General features: G+C 45.5%; 1 protein-coding gene across 3 annotated transcripts; it reads right to left on the reverse strand.

Moving 5' to 3' along the window:
* Positions 1-309: 309 nt before the first annotated feature.
* On the reverse strand, positions 310-9690 carry sympk (symplekin). 3 transcript variants are annotated; one of them, XM_076265542.1, is made up of 27 exons: positions 9450-9690; positions 8793-8906; positions 8625-8690; positions 8423-8476; positions 8231-8304; positions 7996-8122; positions 7641-7890; positions 7342-7512; positions 6822-7061; positions 6529-6683; positions 6214-6364; positions 5730-5970; positions 5448-5598; positions 4491-4726; positions 4038-4119; positions 3779-3892; positions 3484-3631; positions 3214-3374; positions 2802-2910; positions 2552-2652; positions 2365-2455; positions 2139-2240; positions 1845-2032; positions 1367-1543; positions 1102-1206; positions 710-898; positions 310-569 (listed from the first exon to the last, which is right to left on the reverse strand). In XM_076265542.1, the coding sequence occupies exons 2-27, from the start codon at positions 8892-8894 to the stop codon at positions 399-401; spliced, it is 3756 nt and encodes a 1251-aa protein (XP_076121657.1). In that variant the 5' UTR covers positions 8895-8906; positions 9450-9690; the 3' UTR covers positions 310-398. The 3 variants fall into 3 exon arrangements, with proteins under 3 accessions (XP_076121657.1, XP_076121666.1, XP_076121649.1); XM_076265551.1 differs by having other exon boundaries at positions 310-566; positions 9445-9690; XM_076265534.1 differs by having other exon boundaries at positions 9445-9690.
* Positions 9691-10893: the final 1203 nt, after the last annotated feature.

Consider the following 10893-nt stretch of genomic DNA (forward strand, 5'->3'; position numbering starts at 1 on the left):
AATAACAATTAAAAAAAAGTTCGACATGAGCGTTCTGTGGAGATGCACAGGGACAGCAGGCTGTTGGCGTTTTCTTGGGTCTGGCTCGTCAGGCTAGGACTAGGTCCACGTAAAACCGGCCCTAAATAGTGTTTCCTCCAGTCCCACCGATGTAGGTTACTAACTAGTGCTACAGCTCCACCAGGTGGACATCTGTGAAAGTGCAAGAAAATATTCCTTTCTACACAAACGGCGCTCAGCTCAAGGGATACCTCCAATCTTCTCCATCTCTAATGTGCTATTGCAGTATTGCAATATGATACAATTCGAAAGATTTTCCCTTTTTTTATTTTGAATATTTCACAATGAACAAAAAAAACACTATTTCAGCATTTGAAGATCTACATAAAAAAAAAAAATCATTCATCTGCAGCACTAGCATCTGTTTCCATGACGTTTTCCTCTGGCGGTTCGTCTGGTTGCTCAGCCTCATCGGAATGCTCTGGAAGTGCTTCCTCTGTTGGGTTTTCTGCTTCCTGTTCTGGAGGTGCTGGAGAGGCGATTGGCTCCTGCTCTGTGACCTCCTCCTGCTAAAAGGAACACCCGTGAATCCCAGCCCCAACAGGACCACAGCAGAACATGAAGTAGAACAGCAGATGAAGAACAGGTGGTAGAACAGCAGATAACCCGTTGTCGTGCGAGACACCGGTCCTCTATGTGAGTATCTTACCTGTGGGACAGGCTCAGCGGGCTCTTCCTGAGGGGTGAAGGCTGAGGGGGCCGTCTGCATCGGCTCCTCTGGCTCCTCCGTGCTGGGAAGGTACTGAGGATGGGCCGGCTCCACAGTCTGAATCTCCACCGGGACTTCTTCTGCCTGTTCTGGTAAGATGATCGCAGGTTGTGTCGGTAGACTCTGTACCTGGAAGACAGGGAAGAGTCAGGGAAAAACAACAACAGCTGTGGTACAATGAGGCTATATCATTTAAATAAACTCTGTCCTTTTTATGGCTACATCCCACAAGTTAACAATGTCCAAAATGTATTAATAAATGATATCTATCTGCTGCTATTTTCCTGGAATATTATGTATTTTGTCTCTGTGTCTGTTGGAATGTTACACACCTCTGGTTCTTCCACAGGTTCTACAGGTATTGGTTCAGGTTCTGGCTCAGGTTCTTTGTTGTCTGCCTCTAGCACGGTCATGATGGAGGCTGGTATGTGAGCTTGCTGAAAAGAAAGAACAGGGTGGAGAGCTTATGAGCAAAATTTCTCTCAGCATAAAAATGACCAAATCTGACAAACAAACTACAACGTAAAGACAACACTGGCAAGGGCCAGTGAGGCGAGGGCCGCAGGGCAGGACAGGGCAGGGCAGGTCAGTGTTTACCTGGTGTGGCGTTAGGGCGTGCACGTGCTGCAGGAGGGGCTCCCTTATCTCAGGGCAGCGCTCAAACATGCTGCTGAGCTGGGGCGGGGGTAGCTGTAGGAGCACGTTAAAGGACTGCGGCTTGGTGCGCTGGCAGCACCGCACGAAGCCCTCCCACACCCGCGGGTACTTCCACACCTGCAGGGAGCAGCACACATCAGGCTATGGGCAACTGTCTGCCAAGAATCAAAAGCTACTCATCTGTAACACTATTAATGCTAACATACATCACTTAGTGATAGTGTATTCTACAAGAGTCTGTTCTCTTCTGGCTTCTTCCAGTGAACTTATATGCTACAATATGATGTTTTAAGCCCATGCACAATTATTATTAGTATTTTAATGGAACTCTGTTCCTCTGGAACACTAGGTGAGTGACTCGCTGTACTCCAGCATGCTGTGATTTGGCACCCTATCTGAGGGCCAGTGTGACCCCCACCTTCTTGGTGATGAGGCGGGACAGGATGTTCATGACAAAGCCGCCCAGCCGCGGGTACATGGTGAGCGACTGCAGGACGGTGCGCATGAGCAGCATGGGCAGAGGGCTCTGGTCCATCAGCTGCTGCATGACCACAGCCAGCACCTCCGACGTGTACACATTCTTCTCCGCAAAGCACAGGTTTGTGGCTACACACACACACACACACACACACACACAGAAGTTATATTAGAACAATAAAAGAGACTGTGCACTTGAAAAAGTGTGAGGTAATTCCACAGAGAGATTTATTACCTTTGATTATGGACTTCATGTCACACTTTGTTGAGTCAATATTGTGTAAGGCAATGAGGAGCTCACTAGGCGTCACTGGAGACACTGAGGAACCACCTTCACCTAAAATACAGAGCACAGTTCAAAATATGAGCAACTGACTTCATTATGCAAACACAAATGTGCATTTATAAACTAGTGTTGTATGAATCTGAATGTTCCTGGAATGGGAGAGACGAGCACTTACTGTGCTGGGCACAAAGCAGCCGGTTGAAGACTTCCTTCACAACAGTGGGGTTCAGCTTGATCAGTTTGGGCAGGGCCTGAATAACCTCCGTCTGTGTGGACACAAACACCCGTGGTCAGCTTCAGTATAAAGTTCAGGCTGCTTTAAAAGGATGTATAGAACATGGGTAATGTATAGTGAAACCGACCTTCTCAAGTCCATTAATGACAGGAATCAGGAAGCGGATGTCTGCCACTCGTTTGTGATAGAGGTCCCTCACTCTCTCCACCAGCTCTGGAGATGGTGGCACTGTGGGGGAAGTGGAGGTGGTAGGTCAGAAACAGTAAACTAGACCATAATGATCTACCTCAATCTTTTTATCGGTTTCATTTGAGATACACGCTGAACAATTTCAAACCGCTATTTATGGCATAGACACATACAATACGTTGAACTACCTTTTTCGGTAAGAATGTTTAGACAGCGGGTAACCAGAGTCTCCGCCCCCTTAGGACAGGTTTCCACCAACAGCAGCAGCTCAGGAGAGTTCATGCCCATTCCTCGGATCTGTGGTCACACCAATGATGTGCAATGAGTGAATGTTATGGGTCAAATCTAACTTTGTAGATTTGTAAGCCATGCACAAGTAAGCCATGCAAACAAAAGTACACTGCACAAATTGATTTAATACTAAATAAAAAAAGTAAAAGCAAAGTGTAAAATCGAAGTTAAACGTGAATTACTAACGTAAATACAAATAGGGGAACTACAAACTGTTTACAGCCAATTTCAACCATAGTTTTTCGTAACAAAAGGTAATTGATGGACTGCCACAGAAGAACAAGCTCCTATGCCAAAACTGGGTCTTACCGGCTGCTCTATGACCCGCAAAACACTTCTCTTGATGTCCGCTATGGCCTCGGTGTAGACGGCCGCCAGCTCGTGCACCAGCTTGTGGTTGAGGGGCAGCAGGGCCAGATACAGGTACAGACACTGCATGACCGTCTCCTCTGTCCAGGGAGACGCCACCTCTGTGGGACAAGACGTTCAATGAGCAAGCAGCGAGCAATGAGTGGACCGTCTTGGAGTAGAAGGTGTCTCATGTGAATGTCATGAGGGTGGTTCTTTTGGTTTGGTTACCTATGTCCTTGTCTGCTCCGAAGAACATTGAGGGGGGGTTGGGGTGAACCAGCAGCTGCATGTAGTTCAGTGCAAAGCGCTCAATGTAATCCCGAAGCTGGTCCTTCTCATACATGCGCTTGATGAAGGACAGGGCACTAGACCGCACCTAAAAAACCATCCAAAGCAGTTTTACTTGAAACTGCTACTAAAAGCAAGTAGTACTGTTCCCAAATATAATATGCAGGTGGTTATCAGATATTCATGTGCAAAAGCAGGATGATGTGGGAGAAACAGATTGAGTCTGTGAGCGTACCGTTTCCTTCTCGTGGGAGCTGAGATCCAGTAACACATGCAGGTACTGGAACTGTCTGGAGGGGCGCTTCAGGATGAGCTCTTTCAGCGTGGTCATCCCCAGGTACACCCGTGTCTGGACAGACATGCAGAAAAACATATGGTAGCACCTTCTACTCAGATTCATGTGTATCTCCAATTCCATTTAAAACCAAAGTCAGAATGGGTTTCTCGGTCTTTTCACTGTTCCCATAAGCGTGTGACTGAGCAACACTCCTTACCTCATCCTCACAGTAGCGCCGGATCACCTCCAGGGCAGACTCTGTGATGAGAGGGGCCTCCAACACCAGCTTAGTGAACAGTCTGGAAGAGGTGGAGAAGAACAGAATTACAAACCGTGTGCTACGACAACATGCTGCCCAGGGGTTTGAAAATGCAATACTGGACTATGTATATATAAAAATGTAGAAGTGAGTGACGGGATTGGAACATTTGCGTGTCTTTGTTTGATAAGCAGAAAATACAACTTGTTTTACGACTCTATGCAAAGATTTGTGACTCAGCAATAAGCAATAGAAAACACGTCTTTTCCACCAAACACGAGATGAACATAGCAGCCCTCTGGATATGTGTTTGTGTGTGTTAAGGTTTGTGTGGTGTGTGTGTGTGTGTGTGTGTGTGTGTGTGTGTGTTAAGGTTTGTGTGTGTGTGTGTGTGTGTGTGTGTAATCTTACCCGTCTCTCTGCTCTGGTTTCTCCTGCAGTCCTGAGAGCAGGGTGAACAGGCAGTACTCGTAGCTGTCCAGAGTACTGGATGGCTGCTGGCTCAGATAGATGTTGTACTCCTGATACAGGAGAGCGAAGGCCAGGTCACTCCGGTTGCGGATGTCCCCCAGGATGAACTCGAACATGTCCTGCTTCATCGCCCCTTCAAACTGGGTCGCCAGCCGGGCCAGCAACTTCACTCTGACCTGGAAAACATAAGGAACAACTTCCATTATCACCCGGAGAGAAGAAATACTCTTTTCTGATTGGCTGGTGGGGTGGCTATTAATTCTGAATAACGGTACATCTATGAAGTAGATCTGGTAAAAAAAAAAAAAGTTTAATCACCGTTCCATATCAATGCTTATGAATGGTAACTATAACAACCATAGTAGGATGACGGTTGAGCCTGGAAGCAGGCTTCGCAATAATGGAATCAACTGTAAACAAGCTAACTATCCATGCTATCGCTGTTATAGGGCCAAAGAAAGTTGTACAACAAACTGAACAAGTCGGCTTCTTTTAAAACGGAACCACTTGTTTCCTTTGCATGCTATAAAGGCATGACTTTTGCCTATAGTGGCAACCGGGTGATAAGCGGGATAACAGCCTTTGAGGTGTCTGTTATACGGAATTAATGGACTCCGCTGCGCGTCGGGGAGTTCTTTGCCTCTCGCCCTCGTCCATTAATTCCGTACAACAGGACACCTCGGCGGCCATTATCCCTTACTTACATGGTAGAGGGTCTATATGCATGCACTCCTTGGTTGATCTGCATTGCCCATTAAGTTCCTATAGCTTCATGGGAAGTACGATGGTAAACCTAAGCTCAGTGCTCCATGATGTAGAAAACCACTGATAAAATGACTTGCATTGGGTCACTGAAAAGTAAGATTAAATGATGCTGTTGGAGATTTGATGACTCACATGGGACATGCCACTACGTGCAATGGCTTTCTCCGACTTCAGAATGCGCTGGACTGCCGAGTTGGTCAACTTTGTCATCTGGGCCTCAGTCAATGGCTGAACCACGTCAGCCAATCGGAACACTTTCTTACGCCCGCTGGAGCCAGCCGTCCTGGAGGGTGGAAGAGTAAGACATCAATGGCCCACCAACACACCATCAACCAACCAGGATCAAGTGAACCAAGTGGCTCCCTCCACCAACACGCTAACTCCTGCTGGTCTGTGTGAGTTTTGAGGACTCACTTGGTCTGTGCAGAGGGCACGATGGGTTCGGGCATTTTCTTGGCCTGGGGAACCTCATCAGACTGGGGGACGCTCTTCCCCGAGCTGCCCCCGACCACTGAGATGGCCTGGCCGAGGGACACGGCTGACACTTTGCGCTTGATGATGAGGTCTTTCCCGCCGGCCAGCTCTTCAGACGGCCCCTCACCAGAACCGGACTCCTTCCCAGGGTCCTCCGCCCGGGCCTTGAGCTGCTCCACACCTGGGAAAGAAAGAATGATGCCGTTCAAGTGTGTGAAATAAGTGATGGCACGACTGCACTAGCTAATGGCTTTGGAATCACCAGGTTAGATCTATTTAGTTCCACAAAATAAACATGGGATTGCCATCCTGCGGTCTCATGACACAAGAACTTTAATGGCAATAGGAAAGTTTCAGATACTGTACTGTATATCATATGTGAATGAGGGCATTCGATATTTATACACCCGGATCTTCTCCCCACCTGGTCCGATTCCAGCCGCTGTGATCTGGGTGGCCATCAGCCTGGCCAGATGTTTGATCTGAGCGTCTGTGCCTGCGGACTCCACAGGGGTGTATGTGGCCTGGAAGGAGGCTGGCATGGTGTTTGGCAGGTACACCATGCTGATCAGGACCTAGATGAACAACAGTGAAAGTCTCTTTAATAAAGAAGTACTGAAAGTCTTCTAGTTGAATCTCTCCACTGTTACCAGGGTCTTGCAACTAGGGGCAGTTTGGTTGGCAAAACATCATAGCCAGTATGTCATGCAGAATCCATTCTCAATCTCTGTAACCTCACCAGATTGGCAACATTGTCTGGAGACAGCAGGGGGAACAGGAAGTCTGCGGTGACATCGATGGCTGACTGGGTGGGCGGCACGGCTGCAGGCTTGGGAGCGGAGGCTGGGGCAGGCTCCTCCTTATCCTCATCATCCTCGATCAGCGTGGCCGGCTCTGAGGGCAAACAAACACACAACACATATCAGACGCAGGTGCAGTGAAAACCCCCCCAAAAAAAACTCTCTGGGCGAGTAACTAAAATCTACAAAGAAACGGCACTGAATATAGCAAACAATATCTGCTCTGACTGACCCATCTTGATCTTTTTCTTGCCCTCTGAGAAGTGCTCCAGGTGGGGTCTCTTGCGCTCTCGGGCGGCGGGCGTGCAGCGGTTGATTTCGTTCTGGTTCATGCCCAAGTCCAGCAGCAGCGTGCTGATCTGGGCCAGGAACTCCAGGCTGGACGGGTGCCGCAGCACGGACACCAGGTGGAGCTTTAGGTTCTTGCGGACACTGCTCACCTGGGACTTGGCCAACGTTGGGGGCAAGTTGGCTGTGGACAGAGAAATGTTAAGTGAGCTAATCCATTTAAACTAGCAAACCAACTCAAAGTAACAGCTTTTTCCACCAGGCAACCAAGCTGTTGAACAATGGACAATGAGAGACTCGTGTGTGTATCTGTGATCTCACTCACTCACTCACTCACTCACCTCACTCACTCACCTCACTCACTCACCTCACTCACCTCACTCACTCACAGCTATTATAACAACAGCACACCACTCATAACATTAGGATTTTCATATGACCATGACCGTTTGAAATGGACTTACCGTGCAGTGTCTCGTACGCCTGCACCACCTCGGACATGAACATGGGCCGCTGCCGGGCCAGAGTGGCCAGAGAGCCCAGGGCTGTGGTCAGGTTGATGCTGGAGATCGCCGGGTGGACCATGAACTTGAGCAGCTTATCCAGTGCGGACTTCCCTTCCTCACAAAGAGTATCTGCACAGAGGGCCAGAGAAGAAGAGGAATGGTCAGCTTGTTGACCGTACCAATTCTGCACATCCTTAACAAACACATTAGTCACACTTCTGCATAAGAATGGACAGTGCCCAGTTTTCTCTACCCACCATAGCGAATGTATGAATGGTCTCGCGGGATTTTGTCCAGGGTAATATCTCCTTCTTGTTTCTTGGGGATATCAGAGTCGGGTGTCCGTGGCGACAGGGTGATGATCACAGACTCTGTGAACTTGATGGCGTGGGTTCGTATCCCATCATTGTCGGAGTCCAGCATGGCTAGAACCTCTTCCTTCATCTGAGTGACCATGTTCCAGCAGGCCTCCTGCATGTCTGAAACCATCTTGGGCCGCATCAGCCACTGGACAAAACACAAACAGGATTAAGTTATTCTAGTAGTAGTATTATTCAATATTATGTAGCATACAGCATAGACTGGGGTTTTGTGATTGGAATGTGATTTTACCTGAAGAGCTACTTTATAAAGCTGAGTAAGTGTAAGAATGGCTTTCTTCTGCACATTTACACTTTCATCCTTAAGTAGCATATTCAGATTGGCTATAAGCTTCAATAGAAGCTCATTGTCCCTTTTGCTGTTGAACAAAGTAAACAATGTTAGAAGATAAACATAAGGGTAGTAGTACATGATCACTCGAGTTATTTACTTTGAAGTCACCTAAAAAAATAAAAAAACAACTTACCATGCTTCCTCTATGAAGCCAATGACAAATTTCCTTACTTCCATAGATTTATCTGTCTGAAAAGCTATTATTTCCTGTAAGAATGACAGAAAATATCCATGTCATGTTTATGTATTGATGGAGGATTCAAGTAAATCTACTTTTAAAAGACAACCATATAAAGACTATGAAGACTTGTCAACAAATACTCACATCAAGAAAGTTGTCAAGCAGTGAAGGATCCTTATTGATGATAAGTTCCTGGACCTAAAAGGTAACACCAATTAGTAAACATGTTCACACACTTGCACACATTTCGCCTTGAATACAAACAACATCTTGTGCACTCCATTTAACGACTTAATTTCATTATTCAATGCCTTCGTTCAAACACATAGCCATGTGAAAACCACACCTGCTTCAGGTCTACAAGTTTATTTTCTGTAGTTCTCAGTGCAGCTTGGTTCAGAAGATCCACAACCTGTCAAAATGACACAACAGCTTTGTCAAAGTGCCTCAAGAGTACAAAAGGTTTGTCTGTGCAGCTATGCAGACGGCAATGTACATTGTTTGAAAGTGGTACCTTTTCACTGGTGGTCATATCTAAAGCAATATCCTCTCCACTGGCGGAACGGGATGCCGCACTTGACCTCAGCTCAGGACCCTGACCGTTCCCTGAGGCCATCTTGAAAGTTTCCTTGGTGACAACAAGTAGTCCTATTTTATTAATGCATTATTGAATAGAAAGTTCTCACTATATGGCATAGAATATAACATAATGACTAAATCCATCCAACTGAATCAAGTTTTCTTTTGTACCTAAACTCTTAATGCATCTCATAAATTCCTGGAGAACAACATAAGATACTCTCACTGATTGAACAATATACCATTCATCCCTTCACCCTGAAAAGTTATCTGAGTGTCTTCAGGTAAGTGGATTCTGCCGCTAATCAGCTGTCATTACATAGTAATTCAATGCCATGTTATGTCAGAGCAACATCTCAAACTTTCTAACCATTTGGAAAGATAACTTAGACCGTGATCAAACACATCAGTAAGTCAGATGACAAGCCATAACACAAGTGCATTAAGCTGGATATTGCTAGCTAACCTAAGGCCTATATCAAGCTAGAGGCTATTCTACACCGGTCATTACAATATGAACTAGTAGTAAACTATCCTGTAAGCTAGGCTATTAAGGATCAAAGTAAATATTTTTTTTAAATACTCACCTTACCTGGTCGCTTACAAACTAAATGTTAGCTATATGGCTAACGTGGCTAGCAATCGTGACGCAGGTCAGTCAACTGTGATGTGATTAGTAAAGAGTTTTAGTAACAACAATCTAGGAGAGTGCCATCCCTATCACACAAAAATATATAATCCACAAAGGTACATGTCAAAGTAATTCACTGAAAACAATTAACTACACTACATGGCACACACACAGTAGCCTACTGTGTACTAGAAGCGCCATATTTCTCCAGCAAACGAAGAAACTGTGTGTTGGAATTAATTACAGCAAATGATATTGCGCCACCAATTGGCCTGGAGTGAAAAATCAAGTTCACTGAGAACATGGGAACATGGGAAGTCCTGCCTACAAATTCTGCAAATGATCAGAGTTGTTTGATATATAAAGTATCTGAAACCCACACTTGAATAGAAGTACAGATATTTGATCAGAACATGACTTAAGTAAAAATCTATAAGCATACCACTTAAGTAGCACAAAAGTCTTAAATTATATATTATTGACACTACTTAAGTAGCCTATGACAAGCCCATTATAAAACATACTTAAGTACTGAAATTAGATGTAGGCCTACAAAGTACTAGTAAAAGCTTTCGATGCCAGGTGGGATGACAACTCCCTCCCTTCGCTATGCTTTTAATAAAAAAAGAAAGCAGTCAGAACTTTGGATAGGCTATGCAGCACCTTAAAACTTGGTGCCTACACTTCATACACAATGTCCTTGAAGCCTGAACAAAGGTATGGCTGCCATTCATTTACTGTAGGCCTACTGTACCCTTTAATAGACCTGTGAGGTGATACTTCTGTCAAATGTGCTGGTCCTGCTGGAGCAGATATGACTTTACTTCTTTTTTTGTTGTTCATTTAATTGGTAATCACCTGCTGTGCTCATCTTTAACAAGTCAAAACAGTATTTCTTTGAAGGTATTGGCTGTATCCTGGGCAAATATAATTTGTTTCAGCGTTCAGGCTACATTAATTTTTTTGTGATAAATTATTATGACCGCCGCTATCGAAGCTAGCGAAGCGGTCATATAGGGATTGTCAAAGTTTTTTTTTTTTTTTTTTTTTTTTCGTCATCTACTTCCTGATTTTTTGGTCAACGATACCCGGGACAACGAACCACCGAGGCACATGAAATTTGGTGGGTATGTAGCCCCACTAGACTTTTACGGAAAAATTTCGTTTCGTCCCCGGGGGCCACTCCCCCCCCCCATGCTGGGCCCCCTGAACCGCAAAAAAAGCAGTTTTTCCTACATAACTACCTGAACCGTGGCACTGATGATAAAGAATCTTTTATGGTATGTTGGTCTCAAGGGCCCACATCAATCTGGCCCATAATCACTCATTTGTGATTTGCACCCCCCCGGTAAAAAATGAAAATGCAATATTATTCTGCTTTAATCACCCCTATCTTCAGTTAAGA

The sequence above is a fragment of the Alosa pseudoharengus genome, unplaced genomic scaffold (genome assembly GCF_046254945.1).
Source record: "Alosa pseudoharengus isolate Yale_2024_CS ecotype anadromous, Long Island Sound unplaced genomic scaffold, YU_APseudo_1.1 YU_APseudo_1.1_scf_10, whole genome shotgun sequence".
In the NCBI taxonomy this organism is placed as follows: domain Eukaryota; kingdom Metazoa; phylum Chordata; class Actinopteri; order Clupeiformes; family Clupeidae; genus Alosa; species Alosa pseudoharengus.